Below are 22,227 nucleotides of genomic sequence, written 5' to 3'. Positions count from 1 at the left end.
GAGAGAGAGAGAGAGAGAGAGAGAGAGAGAGAGAGAAAGAGAGAAATAAAAAGAGTTAATTTCTTTCTCAAATTCAATATTGACAGGCTAAACGAAAAGGAAATGGACATTCGCTAAGGTGATTCAATTGTTTAGTAAACATTAATTATATCAATGAAATAGTCATAGGGAATAGTGAAGTGAGAAATATGGAGGTACTTTGTCTCAAATTTAATGTAGACGGGCTAAAAAAGAAATAAAGAAAAATGGGTATTAGCTGAGGTGAATCAATCTTTAAATAAAACATGAACTGGGGCAATTAAATAGTCACAGCATTTCCCCTCCTCTATTGCCCATCTTATTGCATAAAGACGTAATATTTCACCAGTAGTTATAGTTTATAATTGTGCATAAAATTTGATTCTTAATTGTTCAGAGCTCAATTAATAATCTCGTTTGAACACTTTTGATAATGGCAGTAGAGAATATAAATTTTGCAGCTCACAATCATAATCTCACTTATTTAACTCTTTCAGCGCCATTGGTCACACTGTGCGGCCAGAGCAGAATCTGTTCTACTGGCCAATGCCGCAAAGTGCGGCCAGTCTTGAAAGGCAAAAATAATAATGTAGTCCAATCCTACTTTCTACTATAAGTAGTATAAGTACTATAAATTGAATCAATGCTATCATTTCTTTCATCAGAACATTCGATTGGCCCTAGGGGGGTATTTTAATTGAAATTTTGCGCCGAATTCAAATGTTGCTTTGCCTTAGCTTGTCATTCTCATGATGACTCAATCAAGTGTCAGCCATGTTGTGACAGAAATGCAAATATAGCCTCAGCGCTGAAAGAGTTAATATCACATTTCTAAAAATGAAAGAAAAAAAATAAATCATCACACTCCTTAAGCATATTTCAATTGAAATTATACATAGAGATGCTGATTAGAAAATTAAATTATGACATAAAATTTCAATAACAATATTTGTAACAGTAGCACCGTCACCATTAACGTAATGATAATAGTAATGATAATGATAATTATCTTATACAAATCACATAACCCTAAAATAAGGAATGCTCAAAGGATATTTCACAGGACAATGACAAATTCTTAAAAGTTTTGAAATAGTTATGAATACTTTAAAAGATATTCCTGGGCAGATATTTTGTACTGATAAAATAATATATTAGATTTTAGAATATTTTCTTTGGCAGAGATCTTTTTTACACAAACATTTCTTGGTGTGTTCCAATTTTTGATGTTAACAAGGCAGAAATCCATACCAGATTACAAACAAAACGCATTTGAAAGATAGAGTGTGTATCGTGGTATTCGTCATTCTTCAATGATTGTGCAATTGAATAATCTCTAATGCAGTGCATAATCGTGGCAGAATTATCATCATAATAATAATAATGACAATAATAATAATGATAATGATAATAATAATAATGATATAATAATAATAATAATAATAATAATAATAATAATAATAATAATAATAATAATAATAATAATAATAATAATAATAATAATAATAATGATGATAATAATAATAATAATAATGACAATAATAATAATAATAATGATAATAATAATAATAATAATAATAATAATAATAATAATAATAATAATCATAAAAATAACAATAAATTTGTTAACTGTGAATGCCTGCTCCTTGATGTGTCACTATGACCGGCATATTCAGTTTGTATTTAAAATGAGATTGAGATCTTAATTCATCGTTTTTTTGGATTAAAAAAAAATAAAATTGAAATAGCACACATATGGCTGCTATGTGGTCTTGTGGTATGACACTCGCTTTCCGATCGGAAGGTCCTGGGTTCGAGCCTCACTCAGCGCATAGTTGAGTCCTTGGAAAAGACTCTTTACTCACATTCTCTCAAAGTACTCAGATGTAAAATGAATACCTGGCTGTTAACAGCGTTGTCTCTGTCCAAAAAAAAATTTGTAATATTGCCTAACAGGCGTCATGTCAAGTTCTACATGTTAAGTGTTGCTGTTGGCCAGGGATACTAAAAAGTTGTAGAATTACAATTAAAGCACCCAAGAAAAGGGAAGACAAAGGGGAATTGGTTCAAATAGGAAACAGATGTAGATTCCAAGAATACACTATCAAAGTACTTAGTTTGTGATCACCTAAAAGTCTCATCCAGACACAAGCGCAGGTCTCCATTAAGAGAAATACACTCGCATGTTTACAAATCATATATAATATGTCAACAAAACATAAGTTCTGGATCGAGTCTGAGACAAAAATCACCAACTCACTTGGATCTTTCTCGAAAATAAATGAAAATATCACTAACAATACATATAATGAATACATAATATAAATTGATACATAAACATAAATCTTCTCACATAGAGATGATTTAAAAGTTTTAAAAAAAAATCTCTCAAAGGCTAGGGATAATGTACGATGTGTATATATATATATATACTGGGAAACAAGTGTGTTATGTTGTGAGATCCCACTTCGAACATAATGGAAAACAAGTGAAAAGTATAACTTATCTATAGTTAATATTATCACAGGCCTCATTCATAACATTTATCAGATCAGGATGAGATATTTCATAGTAAAACTAATGCTTGACATAATTTGTGTTCGATATTACAAGAAGTGATTTGACATTATGCGATTCACAGCCCTGAGTCAAAATGGTAAGTTTCATAAAAGAAGAAAAAAAAAAAATAACATGAAATCAAAAATTAAGAAAATAGTCGAGATATAATTTAACATATTTTGTTTGTTTTTTTCTTTTCCTATCTCATTGATAAACTTCGAAATGTTCATCCAATACTTCAGATTCCCATCTCCCAGAATGAATAAAATAATTAAATTGTCCAAAATAAGGCAGAGCTCTATTCACTAGTCTCAATTAATGAATAATATGATTCCAATAAATTAAAGACAAAATATATAATCATTGCACTAATTTTGACAACTCGAATATAATAAAAGTTTTACTTTATATTAGTGTATAATTGTCCTATTTTCATCATAGTCAATTATTAATAAGAGTATTTTTCAAACTGAAGCGATAAAGACGAGAGCTTCGTATTCTTTTCGTATTCTTAAATGATCTCTTCTGAGTTCATGTGAAAGGAAAGACCACAAATACGTGACCTACCATTTCAAAATGGTATTGTATCGGTACGAACCAGGTGCAAAAAAAAATAATTTAACATTTAAACGATTAGTATTGTGAGATTTAAAAGAATAATTTGAGAAACTAGATAGATCCATTACTTTCAATAAAGCATAGACTTTTCCTCACTCAATCTTAACACTGGCATCCCAGAATTTGGCCCAGGTTACATTTACCGCATTATTAATATATGTTTTTTTTTAGACGAATTATAGACGTACTATTAAAGCTACTGTTTAATTTTTACATGGTAATTGTAGTTGAATAAAACTAGGTATATACCAATTTTATTTTAGATTGAGTCAATGAGTCTTTTGTTTTGTTTTATTTTAAATTTTGGAAAGTACTAATAATCTCTTGGGAGAGCGAACAGCACAGAAGTATAGGCCCAGGTGGACAGCACAGAGGTAGAGGCCCAGTGCTAAAAAATGCAGTTTTCAGCATCTAGATCATCCCAATATAACACCTTTTTGAGTCTTTAGGTCACATATATGTAATTTCCTTTTCTAATGAACTCATCAGTAAAAGTCAGAGAGATATTTAAATAAAAAAATAAATAAATGAAATAAAAATCCCTTTATTCATCCCATAAGGGACATTTTCTCTAGGGTCTATTCAAAGGGGAGACTAGAATAGCCCAGGCATCAGCCACAGTGCAGCGTCGCAAACTGAGCTAGGGTGAGATGACTTGCTCAAGGCCGCACAACGCAGTGGCGGGTGATCGAATTCGTTACCTTCCAGGTACGAAGCAAAGACCGTACCGCTGAGCCACGCTGCCCCCTTTCATCTCTTCTCTTATTTCAATTTCTTTGAGGAAGGAAACTACACGATACAAACGAAAACGTTTCAAATCCGAAGAAGAAATAAATTTATAAAAATCTAATACTCTGTTTCTGTTGAACTGGAGCTCAAACAATGTTCTCTTTTCTTGTAGAGGCCGTTGTAACCTGATTTATCTTCTCTCACGCCTAATGAATGAACGAGTGCCTGACTATTTTGGTCGTGATGTGTCCGATTTGTTATTTTGAAATTCCTGGACCCACTGGACAACAGATCCACCTGACAGCCTTTGGAAAAGAAATGAACGTCTTTTTTACAACCGTTACACATAAAAGAGCGTGGAAGATCTCGTCGGGGGTCTTTTTGACTCAACACCCTGGCTATTAAAGACATGGATACAGAATGGGTGTTATGCGAATCGCTTTCTTTTTGTAACTGTTGTTGTTGTTGTTGAATGTCTTTACTGTTTTGATTGAGAGTGTAAACCATGGCAGTAGGAGGAAAAGTAGCGATGGGGACTCGTATAAGGCGCTGCTGTTCTTCTATCTGACTGTTTTCCATTTTCTCTGCAGCGATGATTTGCTCCCTTGTCATGTGTTGCTTGACTCTCTCTTGCAAATCTAGAGGCAACTGTGAAAACAAATTTACGCCTGTGTGAACATTTTAGTGATGATGCCTATGAAAAGTATGAACTAATATCACTTTACAAAAAGAAAGGAACTGGTTCTTTAATCAATTGATTTATGGCATTACTATTAATATTAAGGGCATTCAAGGGATTTTATCCTATACCATATGTTATGTTATGGTTCATAAGAGTCATAAATCCCATTACCCCAGAGTTTTGTTTGTTTTTGTTTTTAAGGGTTTTACGGCGCTTGCAACTCATTTAGGTTATATCAGTGCCAGTCAAAAGGAGGAAAATGGGAGAGTAAAAAGTTCTAGAATTACAATTAAAACACCCAAGAGAAAGTAAGACAAAGGGGAACTGGGAACAAATAGGGATCAGATTTAGATTCCAAGAGCACACCACCACTGTACTTAGTTTGAGATCACCTATAAGTCTCTTCCGGATACAAGCACAAAATCCAACAAAGAGGAATACACTAAAATGCTTACATTATGCATTCAAAATAACAAATATAATAAAATATAACAGAGAGATGATTTACAAGCAAAAAAATATCATCTCCCAAACAATAACTATGCATTTGACTGTTTCCCTCCCACCCAGGACTCTGGTCAGGGCCAGGACAAAACCAAGTAATCTCATTCCAAGACAAAGACAGAAAGCATGCTGGAAAACAGATATAAGCGGATAGAAGACACAGTATGTACCCCCCTGCCCACCAGGTTTTATCTCTGTTTCTATACTTTAATGGACAGTAGATGCTAGTTAGATATATATATAATGTATATATTGGATCCAACAGACCCAGTTCCCCAACGCTGGATGCCTGTTAGACGATATTACAAATTTTTTCCGACAGAGACAACGCTGTTAATGGCCAGGTACTCATTTTACACCTGATTACGGTGAGAAAACTTGAGTAAAGAGCCTATTCCAAGGACTCGACTATGCGCAGAGTGAGGCTGGAACCCAGGACCTTCTGATCCGAAAGCGAGTGTCATACCACAAGACCACATAGCTGCACGAGGAAGAGACTATGATGAGACAGGCAGAAAACCACCACGAGATGGAGGACAAGCAAGAACCATTTTTGTAAAAAGGGGGAAGTAAAAACTGCAAATAGATACCGAAAGTAACTCCAGACAAGGAAGGTAGGTAGGTAAGTAGGTAGATATTCTTAAACTGGTACTGACCATACACAACCTTTCAGATTTCCATCTTGCCGGGTGCCCAACTCCCGCCCAATTTTTCACTGAGACTTACTTACATACTTATCCGAACCAGCGACCACCTGAGCTCTAGCCCTTCGGTCTTGTGCCATGACGTAGAAGTTAGACGTCTTTTGTAGTTGTTCCAGGTGACTATAACAGTGTATCACTGAGACAAAAATCATTATGAATTCATTTTATAAATAAGACTATCAGTCTGAACTTACTGTATTCAATTTGTGTGCGACAAAGTTGGAGGGCTTACACTGTAACAACTGTACAGCCATGTTACAATCTGTACGATATCTTTCCTGTAAAATGGAATCAAAATCAATTTATTCTTATATCATTTTGATGTCATTCTACGGATGAGAGAGAATAATAATATATTGTTAAAGACAAATACCAAATGACTAATAATAAATTATAAAAAAATATGGAATAGCAAGAGGGCAGTGATTTCATTCTACTTTAATACTTATCACTTTATGTTAATTTGTTTGATTTGTGTCCTGTGCAATAAAATAAATAAATTCCCCTGTTTATTTTAATAACCCCCCCCCCCCCCCTCTCTCTCTCTCTATCTCTATTTGCCCTGAAATATTACAAGTTTTCAATTAATTTTTTAAAAAAATCAAAATCAAAGGACAAATTAAAATCAACCATAGATTAATAATACAACAACTCACATTTTCTTCGTCAAGCTCGTTAATAAGTATACGGGCATCAACCAATTTATTCATCATGGAAGACACTTCATATTGGAGACTTATCTTTTCTGACTCAAACTTTCCAACCTAAAAAATTTATAAAAAGAATATTAATCATTAATTAACAATACCATCTTAAAAATTTCATTAATTAAATATAATTTTCATATGGAATAAGATATTACACTGTAATCATTTGAATGTATTTGACTGGAGGCCTGAGCTCAGCTGGTCGCTGATAACTTGAAAGCAATGTGCACCTATTTGTAGATCTAATAACCGATTGCAATTATGGACTTGATGATTTAACATTGCTGTTATGGGCAATTTTTTGCGTTGGCTTGAGAGTATTTCCATTCGAATATAAAAAAAATTAGGGTTATCAGACCTTTTAATAAGTATACTTTGGTTGAAATCAATTTACTCTCCCTACTGATTAAAAAACAAAACAAAACAAAACAAAAAAAAAACAAAGACAAAAACAAGCAAAACTCAAGCAATCTTTAAATTGGAAATCTGAAATTTTCTCATTGAAAACAAGCGTGCTTGAGTCAGAAGTTAACTGTAATTCATTTGAATTTGACTTTTACGAGCTATGAATGAAATTTTTTTTTTTCATAGTTCCTTTAATAAATGCAATCTTAATTTGAATTTGTATCTTTATCCAAAAAAAAATTATCTAAAAATTAAAAGCTCTGAGAAGATCTACTAAGAATAAATTTGTAAAAAATGCTAATCAAAATAACCGAAAGAGCCGTACAATTTTCAGCAGTTTATCCTCCAAGTCGTGATTCAGCTTTTGCATCTTCTTGTGACTCTCAAGCAATCTGGTGGAGTAAAAATAAAAAAATGTAGTCCTTAAGAGGCATTGGACTCATGGAGCCGGAGTTTATCCAGGTTTCTATAGCATGAAACGGACATTAGCAATTGCTTGCTATCCTTTGGATAGGATGCTAGTCTATCACAAAGTACTTTCCTGCAAGATCAAACAGACCCAGATACCCAATCACTGCTGGATGGACAGGGGGGTTGGAAAATTTTTTGACTTCATCCGGGATTGATCTCAGTCCCTTTGTGTGTTCCATCAAGTGAGCTTCTGGAATCCCTAATAATAAAATAAATAAGGCACAATACCTAAATGAATAGACGCTTCATTTTTATATGTACGGCTATGTGGTCTTGTGGTATGACACTCGCTTTCAGATAGGAAAATACTGGGGTCAAGCCTCGCTCAGCGCATAGTCGAGTCCTTGGAAAAGACTCTTTACTCCATATTCTCTCACTGTACTCAGGTGTAAAATGAATACCTGGCCGTCAACAGCGTTGTCTTTGTCCAGAAAAATTGTAATATTGCCTAACAGGCGTCATGTCTTGTTCTACATGTTACGTGTTGCTGTTGGTCAGGGGACCCTTTTTAAAGGGCTTTGAGCACATTTCGTGGATATTGCGCTATATAAAAGCTCTTGTTTTGTTTTGTTTTTTTTGTTTTAAAAAAAAATAAAATATAGTAAATAATGACCTGTCATATCGTTCCCTCAAACGCATGAGGTCCTCTTTTGTCCGAATAAATTCGCTGTCCGAGTTCATTCTACATTCCATCAACTCCTTTTCCACCGTGGTGATGTGATTGTTACTCCGTTGGAGCTGGCCCTGGAGTTCTGCTATTTGTTGATGGAGGTCCAAGCTAAAGGGAGAGGAGGTGAGGTGGGGGGTGGACAAGAAGAAAAGATGGGCGTGAGTATGTCGCCATTTGGCATTAGTGATTCAATGGTATGAGGTCATATAATAAAATGAAAGTTAATTAATGTTGAGAGCATGGTCAATGAATGGATGGGTGACAAGGATTGGCAAACCTATGGCCCTGATGTAAGATTCCAAGTTAAGGTATTTAGTAAAAAAAATACGAGGGCTCTTTCAGAAATAACCGAAAAATGCCCATTGCTCAGCAACCAGTGGAGATTTTTTAATTCTGTAAACGACATGATATTCCTTATTTCCTTACGGATATTCCCAGAAATTATGAAGTGCATCATTTTGCACAATGAATTTCTAGACGATTTTAAAGATGGCGGCCCACCTTGAAACTTGGTCAAAGGAGGAAATCAGAGCTGTCATACGTTTTCTGAAAGCCAAAAGTCTGAATCCTACCGAAATTCATCAAGAACTTCAGAGTGTATATGGTGAGCATGTTATAAGCAGTACACAAGTCTATCACTGGTGTAATTTGTTTGAAGCCGGCCATTCCGACTTGAATCCGACTTGACAGACAGGGAAGGGAGAGGGCGTTCGATAACTGCGACGTCAGAAGACAATGTGAAGCGAGTTGATGAGCTTATTCGTCAAGACAGGAGGTTGAAACTTCATGAAATCGCAAGCAGTCTTGAAATTTCGGAAACTTCTGCCCATAGAATTGTATTTGATGAACTTGGCTACAGAAAAGTCAGCGCAAGATGGGTTCCTAAGCAATTGACAGACAATCATAAAGAACAAAGATTGGACATCTGCAGGGAACTTTTGAGAAGAAGCAAGAGCTCATGCAGAGTTCACGGGCATACTGCCAACGCCGGAGGAGACTTTCTAGGGTACGATGTGACTTTTCTTGACAGCATAGTCACCGGTGATAAGACTTGGTTGCACCATTGCACCCCAGAAACAAAGCAAGATTCGATGACATGGAAACATCCATCCTCACCTGTCACGAAGAAATTCAAAGTCATGCGATCAGCAAAGAAAATAATGGGAACTGTTTTCTGGGACAGTCGTGGTGTTATTCTGTTCGAAACCTTACAACCTGGAGAAACAATCAATGCTGCAAGGTACTGCCAAACTCTTGACAAGCTTAGGGAGGCCATTCGCAGAAAGCGCCCCGGGCAGTTGACCAACGGGGTCATTTTGCAACACGACAACGCTACACCCCACACAGCACGGGTGACGCAAGGTTGGCTAGAGAAATATGGATGGGAGATTTTGCCACACCCACCACACAGTCCAGACCTCGCACCATCTGATTATCACCTCTTTGGGCCACTGAAACGTGAGCTGGCAGGAAAGCGCTTTAATGTCGATGAAGAGCTTGTTGACCATGTGCGGAAATGGCTACAAAACCTTGACGGAAATTTCTTCCGAGAGGTTATCTATTCCATGGTGCGGCGTTGGCAGAAGTGTGTCGACAGACTTGGCTGTTACATAGAGAAATGAAGGACGAGTCAAGGTATTAACACGTGCAAGAATTTTGTTGATAGCATAAAAAACGCAGATTTTACAGGCATTTTTCGGTTAATTATGAAAGAGCCCTAGTACCTTCACTTGACTTAGGTATGAATGAGAACCTGGTTTTAATTATCAAACCATCAAGCGCTTTGAGATGTTCATGGAAAGCCCTCAAGTGTCATTTATTATTATTATCATTATTATTACTCTATATGTTGTGATAGATAATGTAAAAAGGTTAGTTAAAAAAAGGAAATCTAACAGGCAATGTATACTGTATCAAATTGAAACTTGGTTATTTTTAATATGATTATCAAATTCTGCTTTAGTCATTTACAATGTCCTTGTTTGATTTTGTAACAATTGTAATCAAGTCATCAATTAAAGAAATGAGATTTTCCTTCTAAGAAACAAGAAAAAATGTACACACTCGTAAAAAGACAATACTTTCTATGGAGAGGTTTCGTATGGGAACAATACAGACAATGGACGTTTTGAGTACAAATCCTTCGTAAAATAATTATTTTATTTTATTTGTTTTCCACGTTAATTTGTGTATTGTTGTGCCGACAAAGGGTTTGTACTTGAAATGTTTATTGTCTATATTGTTCCTATACGAAGCCACTCCATTTTCACTCTTTCATTAGTATTTTCACGATCACAGGCTTGAGGCAGCCCCTACCGTTTTCTACAATACTTACTATGAATGGACTCCGCCATTTCCGCAGAGATCACACTTGCATCCACAACTCTGGTCAAATTAAGAAAGAGAAATATACAAAACATGTTTTTAAAAAAGTATAGAAGTCCTGATATAGATTATATTATGTAGAAGTGTGGCTATGTGGTATAGTGGTATGACACTCGCCTTCGAATCAGAAGGCCCTGGGTTCGATTCCGTTCTGAGCTGCGCATGGCTGAATCGTTGGAAAAGGCTCTTTAATCACATTATCTCACTGGAGTAAAGCTATGGAGTAAAGCAAGTACCTGGCCGTTAAGAGTGTTATTTCTGTCCATTAAAAAAATGTAATATCGCCATTCTCATCCTACATGTTAAGTGTTGCTGTTGGCTAGGGATCCTTTGTAAAGTGTTTTGAGCATGTTTACTGGATATTGTGCTATATAAATTCTCAAGTTTTTAAATAGCTAAGTTGGTAGTACACTCGCCTTATTAGCAAAGAGACCAGTTTTTTTCTTTTTCTTTTTTTTGTCCTTTTCAACCTCATCAGCAGCACAGAGACAATTTGTCTAGCTGTGTCTGTTCTATTTGGTGGAAAAGTACTTGTACGAAATTGACGTGACACAGCTCTTTGTTTTTGTTTTTAGCCAGCCTTATTTATGAGTATATCTCATTAAATTCTCATTTATTCTCATAAAATTAAACGGATAGTTTGCTATATAAATGCTCAAGTTTTTAATTTTAATGAGGATTTTTTTTTCCACACAGAATTGAAGAAAAATAGATTTCATGTGTATTCATGAATAAAGTTGACGGATAATGATGGCAGCTGGTATTGCATCGAAACAAAAATCTCTGCAGTCTTTCATTCACAAAATACAGGGTGTCCATAAAGTGCGGCTATGTGGTCTTGTGGTATGACACTCGCTTTCGGATCGGAAGGTCCTGGGTTCGAGCCTCGCTCAGCGCATAGTTGAGTCCTTGAAAAAGACTCTTTACACACATTCTCTCACCGTACTCAGGTGTAAAATGAGTACATGGCCATCAACAGCGTTGTCTCTGTATGAAAAAATTGTAATATCGCCTAACAGGCGTTATGTCTCATTCTACATGTCACGTGATGCTGTTCGTCAGGGAACATTTGTAAAGCGCTTTGAGCACATTTAATGGATATTGTTCTATATAAATTTAAAAAAAAAAACAACTCAAAGCTCATAAAGTCTGATTACGTGGTTTCTTTGTACTAATACCTCTTTTAAACATCAAGCTTATTCCATTGAGATTTAAATAAATAGCATTTCAACAACACTTGCCCTCATCTTGAGTGAAGAAAAGTATTCTTTCATTTAAATCTCCACAATCTATAAAAACCTGAGCTTTTATATCGCGCAATATCCATTAAACGAGCTCAAAGTGCTTTACAAAGGGGTCCCTGACCAACAGCAACACAAAACATTTAGAACGAGACAGGATGCCAGTTAGGCGATATTACAATTTTTCCAGACAGAGACAAATTTGTTAACAGCCAGGAACTCATTTTACGCCTGAGTACGGTGAGAGAATGTGAGTAAAGAGCCTTATCCAAGGACTCAACTCTGTGCCGAGTGCGGCTCGAACCCAGGACCTTCCGATCCGAAAACGAGTGTCATACCATAAGACCACATTACCGCACAATAGCATATTATAATATATGAATGAATAAAAATACTACCTGTATACTGACTTTGTTGACACTTTCCATAATCACGAGGGATTAATATCCACGATCATAAATTAATATGAATGAATAACTTAACAATACAAAATCCTTTCAAGTTTATTTCGTCCTGATGACTGGACATGTTAATCAATAGAGCTACAGATTTATTGACGCGAATGAGGGTTACTTACAATGGCAAATCCATATTTGAAAAATTGCATTGTGGAAACAGAGTGAATAAGGGCGACAGCTGTTTGATCTGATACAACCGCCATTGTGTAGATAAAATCAGATAAAAATTCTGTCTGTTTGCAATTCAGTTTTTGTATGTGTTTGTGCGTGAGACTCTGTTGTGTGTGTGTGTGTGTGTGTGTGTTTATGCAAGAGTGTGTCAAATAAACAGGTTAGGTTATGTGTGTATGTATGGATGCATGTCTATGTGAGTGTGTGTGTATGTGTGTGTGTGTGTGTGTGTGTGTTTATACAAGAGTGTGCCAAATAAACAGGTTAGGTTATGTGTGTATGTATGGATGCATGTCGATGTGTGTGTGTGTGATGTGTATGATGTGTATGTGTATGTGTGTGTTAGTGTCACATGTTATGTTTGTGTGTATGGGTGTATGTATATGAGTTTGTGTGTGTGTGTAAACAATTCTTTAAACATAAACAGCTGTAATGTTGACACAACCATAACAGAAACATTATCGGCATGTCAAATCAAATATATATCTGCCGAAGGCAATAAACTAAATCAGTTTATTCGTTAACTCTCTGAAGTTCATATAAATGTCAAATCAAACAAATGTGTTTGATTTTTTCATCATGGTGAGCTGGAGAGAGTTAAAGATTAAAAAAACATCTTTATCTACATAAAATGAACAATTTCCAGCCTTATCTATTATGAATGTTCAAATGAAAATGCTATGGAATGGTTGAAGTATATGTAGTCCATTTTGGTCTAAGGACTATTTATGAATAGAATAACAATTCGACAATTTTTTTCACAAATCAATTTGGTTTAAAATCCAAAACTCGAGGAAAATAAACAAATTTAGCCAAATTGCCCCAACCCCCACCCCATTAAGAAAAAAAAAATCTGTTAAAACCGATAAAATCTGAAAATAGTGTTAGAAAATGATCATCTGTGACGCAAGCAAAAAGAAAATGAAACTGTAGAAGAAGAAGAAGAAGAAGAAGAAGAAGAAGAAGAAGAAGAAGAAGAAGAAGAAGAAGAAGAAGAAGAAGAAGAAGAAGAAGAAGAAGAAGAAGAAGAAGAAGAAGAAGAAGAAGAAGAAGAAGAAGAAGAAGAAGAAGAAGAAGAAGAAGAAGAAGAAGAAGAAGAAGAGGAAGAAGAAGAAGAAGAAGAAGAGGAAGTGGAAGAGGAAAAAGAAGAAGAAGAAGAAGAAGGAGAAGAAGAAGAAGAAGAAGAGGAAGAAGAAGAAGAAGAAGAGGAAGTGGAAGAGGAAGAAGAAGAAGAAGAAGAAGAAGAAGAAGGAGAAGAATAAGAAGAAAAAGAAGAAGAAGAAGAAGAAGAAGAAGAAGAAGAAGAAGAAAGAATGAAGAAGAAGAAGAAGAAGAAAGAAGAAGAAGAAGAAGAAAAGAAGAAGAGAGAAGAAGAAGAAGAAGAAGAAGAAGACCAGAAGAAGAAGAAGAAGAAGAAGAAGAAAAAGAAGAAGAAGAAGAAGAAGAAGAAGAAGAAGAAGAAGAAGAAGAAGAGAGAAGAAGAAGAAGAAGAAGAAGAAGAAGAAGAAGAAGAAGAAGAAGAAGAAGAAGAAGAAGAAGAAGAAGAAGAAGAAGAAGAAGAAGAAGAAGAAGAAGAAGAAGAAGAAGAAGAAGAGAAGAAGAAGAAGAAGAAGAAGAAGAAGAAGAAGAAGAAGAAGAAGAAGAAGAAGAGAAGAAGAAGAAGAAGAAGAGAAGAAGAAGAAGAAGAAGAAGAAGAAGAAGAAGAAGAAGAAGAAGAAGAAGAAGAAGAAGAAGAAAAGAAGAAAAGAAGAAGAAGAAGAAGAAGAAGAAGAAGAAGAAGAAGAAGAAGAAGAAGAAGAAGAAGAAGAAGAAGAAGAAGAAGAAGAAGAAGAAGAAGAAGAAGAAGAAGAAGAAGAAGAAGAAGAAGAAGAAGAAGAAGAAAGGAGGTTCTTGCACCTTAGAAAGTTATGGTAAGCTCACACTTGGAAAGTCTTCAAATCTTTTGTTTAAAAAAGTAGATTCAGTGAAAGATGAAAATAAAAACAATAACAGATGGAAAGAGATCATGGATGAATTTAAAAGAGAATTCTAATCCGTGCACGTGATGATGTTCTTGGTAGACAACCAACTAACAGTAAGCAGTTAGTGGTTGCCAGCAAACAATCGAGCAGGGAGCTGGCAATGGAAATTAGATGTCACGTGAAAATATGATATTGCAATTTGCCTTGCAAATAATATAAACGAACAATGAACAGTGGATAATTGATGTCACAGAGCAGGTGAAAGAACCTGAAAGAAAAGGAGATCTCTCACTAGGAAATTGAATTTTTCAAACAGACTGATACAGGATATAGCAGGAACCCTGCTTGTCTCTAATGAAAGCCATGAGGTGGAAAGATCAATTTCAAGAAACAGATCAACACGTAAAAACCGGCATAAAGTGGAGCAACCAAATATTTATTTTTTTTTTTTTTTTTGGTCCTTCAGAGCCATTAGACCCATAGAGTGGAGTTTATTCCAGTTTCCATAACGTGAAACAGACAATTACAATTGCTTGTTATGCTAGCCAAACGCAAAGTACTTCCACCAGATCTAACAGACCCTGCTATCCAATCACTGCTGTGTGGACAGGGGAGTCGACTTCAACCAGGATTGATCTTGATCCCTATGTGTGTGAAGGAAGCAAGTGCTCTACCAACTGAGCTATCAGGGGCCCAAGGAGAAACCAAATATGCTGAGCATTGACAAGGGTGAATTTACAAAGGAAAAGATTAAAAATGAATTTCAAAAACTATAAAAAAGAAAAGCATCGGGGGATAGACATTTCTCTCTGAGGATTTAAAAAAAAAAACAAAAGAGTGACCAGGAGATTGCGAAACTGCTCCATGAATTGAAAAATCTGATAAGAAGAAAAGGAATATAAATAACACAAGTCAAATGGAATAAAAGCTTCAATTTAATTGACGAAGACAAAAAAATGTGGACGTTTCAAGTTTCCCCTTTGTCAACAAAACACCATGAATTCATCTTTGAAAAGTCCAGCTTATCTATCTTTGTGAATCAAAGTAAAATTTCCATTCCAATTGACTATCGTGCGGCTATGTGGTCTTCACTCGCTTTCGGATCGGAAGGTCCTGGGTTCGAGCCTCGTTTGGCGCATTGTTGAGTCCTTGGAAAAGACTCTTTACTCACATTCTCTCACCGTAATCAGGTGTAAAATGAGTACCTGCCCGTCAACAGCATTGTCTCTGTCGGAAAAAAATTGCAATATCACCTAACAGACATCATGTCCTGTCCTACATGTTAAGTGTTGCTGTTGGCCAATGACCCCTTGTAAAGCGCTTTGAGTACGTTGAGTCATAGCTGCCAACTTTTCAAAAATAAAAAAAGGAACGCTCATTTGGCCCGGGATGAGGGGACGACATAATAGTAGTTATAGTAAAATGCACCTCTAAATATTGGAGAATTCCTACTTCTTTACTTTGACAAGATAAACACACCTAAAAATGGAGTATACTTATTTTTCTTGAACCTAAACCGTTACAAAAGCTTGCTTGAAAAAAAAAAAAATTGAAATCAGATGAAGATGTTTTTTTAAAGGGATTAAATTTATATTTCATAAATTAATAAAGGGAAATAATCATTGTCATGTTTAATCTATATAAGCAATTGATTTTCTGATTGAATACCTTCCAATCAAAGATGTGGATTTAATTTGATTTTTAATTAAAATAATATTTGTAACAAATAGTAAAAGTATCAATACTTTTTTAGAATATTAAGAGTATATCGAGGCTAACATCCATATTCTATGCAAATCTCTAATACATTATGAAAGGTTTTAGTAAAAAACAGGCGTCATATAAACAACTGGAATTTTTTTAATTGTTGAAAATCATTTATGATAGAGGCATGATTCAAATTCAAGAGTTACACAGGAATGGAGATTATGCTGTGCTGATTTAAACCCTGCTCATCCTCTCTCATTGGACATCAATAATAACAATAATAATAATAATAACAATAATAATAACAATAATAATAATAATAACAATAATAATAATAATAACAATAATAATAATAACAATAATAGTAGTAGTAATAGTAATAATAATGGATCAATAATAATAATTCATTAGGTTGTTTACCACAAATTAGTCAAAAATTAAAAAATACGGATTTTGAACTAAAAAGCAAAGATCTAATAAGAATACAATTGATAAGAATGAGAGATGCCTCTGACTAGATTATCAGAAATGAGAAGCAAGGTTTTTTTTCTTTTAAAAGCTGACCAAACTGCTAAGTTAAGAATGATAGTATGAAAGACATTGTAGTGACAAACAGGCTCTTGCAAAATTAAAAAAGCAAAAAGAACTTGAAAATCCTCTCACCTTACAAACTTCCGACATCCTGTCAAATGAAATGGTCGTTCCCTCTCTCATCAATACTCAATGATGTTTAGTACTTGCCTCAAAATTGAAAGCTGGCAAAACATGAAGTTGATATTGATATCATGAAATAATTATATATACATTTCATATTTATGACTATATGTGGCTATGTGGTCTAGTGGTATGAGATTCGCTTTTGGATCGGAAGGTCCTGGGTTTGAGCCTCGCGCTCTGTGCATAGTTGAGTCCTTGGAAAAGGCTCTTTACTCACATTCTCTCACCGTACTCAGGTGTAAAATGAGTACCTGGCCGTTAACAGCACTGTCTTTGTCCGAATAATTGTAATATCGCCTAACAGGCATCATGTCCCGTCCTACATGTTAAATGTTGCTGTTGACCAGGGACCCCTTGTAAAGCGCTTTGAGCATATTTAGTGGATATTGCGCTATATAAAGCTCAATTAAATTATATAAATTAAATTATTACTATATTAATTAAAATCTATGAGTACTTCTGCCATTTTGTTTTCACATTTGTGAAAGACTAATGATAAGAGACCGCGATAATGTCTTGCAGATGACAAAAATATGCAAAATGTTTATTGGTTAACGTATGCGATGTTGCATTATCATCATTACAAACAATGGTAAATTTGTATCTTAAGCATATCCTTCTGGTGTCTGTCTGATGTATGATCTTCAGAAAAAAAAAAGGCAATCAAAAATGTTTTTTTTTTTAAATGTGGTCTAGTGGTATAACAAACACCTTGGAACTGGAAGGTCAGGGGTTTGAATCCCACTTTGAATAGTGTATAGTTGAGTCCTTGGAAAATGCTCTTTATCAACATTCTCTCACCAGACTCAGGTGTAAAATGAGTACCTGGCCGTTAACAGTATTGTCACACAAAAAATTGTAATATCACATAAAAGGAATCATGTATAGTCCAAAATGTTAAGTGTTGCTGTTGGCTAGGGACCCTTTGTAAAGTGCTTTGAGCATGTTCAGTGGATATTGCGCTAAATGAAAGCTCTAGTATTTAATTCTATCTGTGTTGTCAGTGTTTCCCCCTTTTATTTCAATCAAGGTTTTGCTTCTTAATTCTTGGATTAACTCATTTTGTGACTAGTTCAATTAAAATTTGTCTATTTTTTATATTTTATTTTGTTCATTCATTTTATAATTCATCTTAAGAGTAATATACATTTAAAAAGTGCTGAATTCAACAACAACAAAAATTATCATGGTAAAATTTACAGGACCACAATATTCAATATTAGATGCATCTGTCCACCCATTCATCGACACACAGTCAATCATCGTAATGTCCTTTTACAAATGATTAGACATTTGGACATCAGCTGATTAATAATTACAATTGTTAACAATAAAAAAATATTTTAAATAAAGAATTGAGCTTTTATACAGCGCAATATCCACTAAAAGTGCTTTACAAGGGGTCCCTAGCCAACAGCAACACATAACATGTAGGACGGGACATGACGCCTGTTAGGCTATATATTATAATTTTTTCGGACAAAGACAATGCTGTTAATGGCCAGGTACTCATTTTACACCTGAGTACGGTAAGAGAATGTGAGTAAAGACTCTTTTCCAAGGACTCAACTATGCACTGAGTGCAGCTCAAACCCAGGACCTTCCGATCCGAAAGCGAGTGTCATACCACAAGACCACATAGCCGCACATGCGTATTTTTTTATGTTTTCCCCCAACTCAGATATTTCTTCCACTATGTGAGTAAAGACTCTTTTCCAAGGACTCAACTATGCACCGAGTGCAGCTCGAACCCAGGACCTTCCGATCTGAAAGCGAGTGTCATACCACAAGACCACATAGCCGCACATGCGTATTTTTTTATGTTTTCCCCCAACTCACTGATATTTCTTCCACTATGTGAGTAAAGACTCACTGAATTTTCTTCCACTGTTTGACGACTTATTAATACTCTTCAACAGTCGTAACGTCACTTCCTTCCTAATGACGCACGGTAACTTAGTAACACTGGTTCTAAACTATCGGAACAATGGCGGACGCCCGTATGAAATATTTTTCAGGCGAGCATAAAAGCGTATCCAGAGGAAAAAAACACATAAATTTGATCATGTTTTGACTTTTACACATTCTGATAACAAGGCATATGAAAAGTTCTAGCCAGCATGAAGATTAAAAAGTAATGATTTTCTTTGTTTAGAACCAAGATGGCCGCCGTTGCCGGGCAGCGTGACATCAGACTACTGAATCCAATTAACAACACAATCAAACATCAATTTGCCATTTTACAACTGTCTGGACACTAACAACAACAATGTCAGTTGCAAATCTTTTTATAACTGGAGCATGTACACAGCGCAATATCCACTAAACATGCTCAAAGCGCTTTAATAGTGGTCCCTGCCAGCAGCAACTGTTGGAGCGACAAGCTATGATGACTCAAATGTATACAAAGTACAAAATACAATAAAAAGAATTCAATGCAGAAGGGATTTACAAGGAAAAAAATAGCACCTCTCAAAAAAGGTACTATATATTTGACTGTCTCCTCCCAGTTAATGATCCCCGAGAGGACCAGAGAGAGCAACATGGAGATGGAAAAAAAAAAAAAGGGGGGGGGGGGGATAAAAGACAGGTCCATGGTTAAAGTTGGATACTGCGTCAAAAGACAAATCATGCTTATGCTAAATATTGTGTTGCCCTTATATTTGTTTTAAAAGAAATGTGAAATTCTAGCATTTGCTTGCACGGTTACATTGGACATTGACGATTATATCACACCAAATTCCAAACACAAACAACTCATCCCATCAAAATTGTCTTTAAACCGCACATTGGAGTCATCCCTTGATAAGTTTATGTAGGGAGTCAATTCTTTATCTAGCAACAGAAAGGAGTCAAAACTATAATTACCTTAAGCCTTAAGTATCAATAACAGAGCAACTTTTGAAGATGGTGTTTTACTATGATTCAATCCATTGTCTCCAAATCATTGTTTCCTGTATTGAAAAGTGGGAAAGAGGAGAAAACTGACATGAAAAACAAACAGAATAATCATATTGATAAGTGGGAAAGAGGAGAAAACTGACACGAAAAACAAACAGAATAATCATATTGATAAGTGGGAAAGAGGAGAAAACTGACATGAAAAACAAACAGAATAATCATATATTGATAAGTGGGAAAGAGGAGAAAATTGACATGAAAAACAAACAGAATAATCATAGAGATAATAGACAATGCCACTGAAAAGTGTCAAGGAATGGGATGCCAATTGTTCTGCCTCTGTTCTGGCTTTAATAATTTAATTTAGCATGACCCTCCAATCTTCTCTATCAATCTACTTTTTTTTCAGATAAAACATAAAATCAAAATAAATAGCAAAAGAAGTTCATAGACTGTCGACTTGAAAGAGGACGTATGTTTACGGCTTAGATTTAACCTAATCAAAGAACATTATATGAATGAATGAGACCTTTATAATTTATAAATGGAAGGGATTTGCAAGTTCATTAATGATAATGTATGTTTGATATTTCCCCACCAACGTAGTGTAGGAATAAGGACATTAATCAACTGTATTGTCATCTCCACTCATTTTAAGATTTTTGGTATGATTTGGATTGTGCCAACAAGTTGGGTTTTTTTTTTAAAGATAAAAGAAAAAGAGAGAATGTTAGCAGCTACTTTTGATAAACACATGTTGAGAAAAACGCCCAGGGTTACCCGTTAGACATTTTAAAAGCCAAATATCTCAAATCTGGCATCTTTATGAAGTTATGATATTTCCACAAAAGATATATATTGTTACATTACCCAAGAGTAAATTTCAACCCGTGAACTTTATCAAAAATTAAAGTAAGCTAAAGACCCATACTCAAAAGACAGTGGGACAATGAGTGAAAATTTATTTCGGGAGAAATTCTGTACTCCTCGGGATAGCATCTGGGAGAAATTCCATAAGCTCCTCTGTGTAGCATCTCTTTCATTAGTATTTTCACTGTGGATCTTTTGTCAGGCTTTTATTTCTTCAATGTGTCAATATATAGTAGCATTTTAAAAACTCAAGTAGAACAAACCTTGATAGATTAGTGGAAGGTTAAAATTTCCTGACATGACCATTGTTTTGGTTCTCCGCTGCCATTTTGTTGTTGAAGTATTGAAAGGTAGTGGAAAGCAGTCCTAGGATTTTTGTTTTCCTTTAGGGTTAGCTCGACGTCAGAAGATTATTTTTTCTATTAGGGTCAGTTTTAGCTCTTAGTAAAGGGTCCTAGGGTGTTGATTTTCCTGTTAGGCTATGAGGGTTAGTTAAAGGTACTAAGTTTTATTTTTTCTTAGGGTTAGTTAAAGGAATACTTGGGTTGTTTCCCTAGTACGAGGAGCTTACAGAAGGTCTCCCTTTATTTCTACTTTTGTATAGGCCTATACATGTGGACATAAGAAATGATACTTAGAAACATAGATGACTCGTTGTTCTCATTCTAAACAACGTTTGAGTTTCTTCTTTCTTTCTTTTTACATATCTAGACAGCTCTTTTGAACAATAAAATCTCTCATTATTCACAGACATGGTTTTCACTTAAGGATTTTGATTTATAGATGTTATGGGACAGTACAGACAGGGGTCGTGTTCTGCTGGGCTAATAAAATAATCAAGTCTGGTAGTGAATGCTTCTTTTGATGTTACTTATACTTGACAATATTTTAATTTTGATATTGATAATTGGCAAATTCATTCAAATGTTTCCTGGGGACAAAATAGGACATCAACTGCACAGGAGTGCGACAAACTGACTCGTATTAGGATTATAATTACTCTCGGTAAACTGGTGACTGACATGTTCAACTCATCAGTCAGTATCAGCTGTTGGCAAAATGCAAAGACTTTTCAACAAAGTCAATTTTTGACAATCTTGACTTTTGAGCGGAGGGTGGGAATTTTTTTCTATTGAAGCCTGACAGGAATTGATGCTTGTCCTGAAAGTCATATATTTACAGAGACAATAACTAGGTCACTGATACAAACCTTTAATCAGACTCAAGATCAATAACAGATTTCCCCTCTGCTAGAATTGTATTATCTCCACTGTCTTCCAATGTTTATGTTGATTACTCTGTTGAGTTGTCACTTCCGCCAAAGTGATAAGATAAAACGTATTGTTGAAGTAAAATAATTCGCTCATAATTATTCATCCGACAAGATGATTTTAGCTTTCAGTCCATTGTGACAGTAGTTTTGTTTTCTTTCTATTTTTCATATCAGTGCCACAAGTTACTGAATGAATATTATATTCCTCCTTCCTAACATGCAAAATATATGTATGACAAATATTATAATAACCGTCCTTTACTTCACTGCTGAGCTAAAAACTGACAATTTTTCTAAATTATTATGGCCAGAAAACTTTTACTTCCATAACTGGATATTAAGACAACCCAGCTCACCCAAAACGCATCAAACCTGAGACTTCGACGAACAACCCATAGATATTGGAAGAAAAAGTTTTCTGAACAAATTGAAAACTAAGTGTTTTATCTAATAATGGCAGACCGCCTAATTAAAAA

General features: G+C 35.0%; 1 protein-coding gene across 3 annotated transcripts; it reads right to left on the bottom strand.

Moving 5' to 3' along the window:
- Positions 1 to 1,994: 1,994 nt before the first annotated feature.
- Positions 1,995 to 21,798, bottom strand: LOC144963364 (uncharacterized). Of its 3 annotated transcripts, XM_078897328.1 has the most exons (9): positions 21,689 to 21,798; positions 19,576 to 19,661; positions 16,654 to 16,745; positions 10,403 to 10,452; positions 8,011 to 8,175; positions 7,252 to 7,318; positions 6,471 to 6,578; positions 6,009 to 6,092; positions 1,995 to 4,572 (listed from the first exon to the last, which is right to left on the bottom strand). In XM_078897328.1, exons 3-9 carry the CDS (start codon positions 16,702 to 16,704, stop codon positions 4,042 to 4,044), a joined length of 1,056 nt encoding a protein of 351 aa, XP_078753454.1. In that variant the 5' UTR covers positions 16,705 to 16,745; positions 19,576 to 19,661; positions 21,689 to 21,798; the 3' UTR covers positions 1,995 to 4,041. The 3 variants fall into 3 exon arrangements, with proteins under 3 accessions (XP_078753454.1, XP_078753452.1, XP_078753453.1); XM_078897326.1 differs by lacking the exon at positions 19,576 to 19,661 and having other exon boundaries at positions 3,475 to 4,572; positions 21,689 to 21,740; XM_078897327.1 differs by lacking the exons at positions 16,654 to 16,745; positions 19,576 to 19,661; positions 21,689 to 21,798 and adding an exon at positions 12,092 to 12,222 and having other exon boundaries at positions 3,475 to 4,572.
- Positions 21,799 to 22,227: the final 429 nt, after the last annotated feature.

This window comes from Berghia stephanieae, chromosome 1 (genome assembly GCF_034508935.2).
Source record: "Berghia stephanieae isolate SIO BIC M18660-M18661 chromosome 1, UCSD_Bste_1.3, whole genome shotgun sequence".
Lineage (NCBI taxonomy): Eukaryota > Metazoa > Mollusca > Gastropoda > Nudibranchia > Aeolidiidae > Berghia > Berghia stephanieae.
Note: the sequence above shows the minus strand (reverse complement) of the source record. Positions and strands in the feature narration are given on the sequence as shown.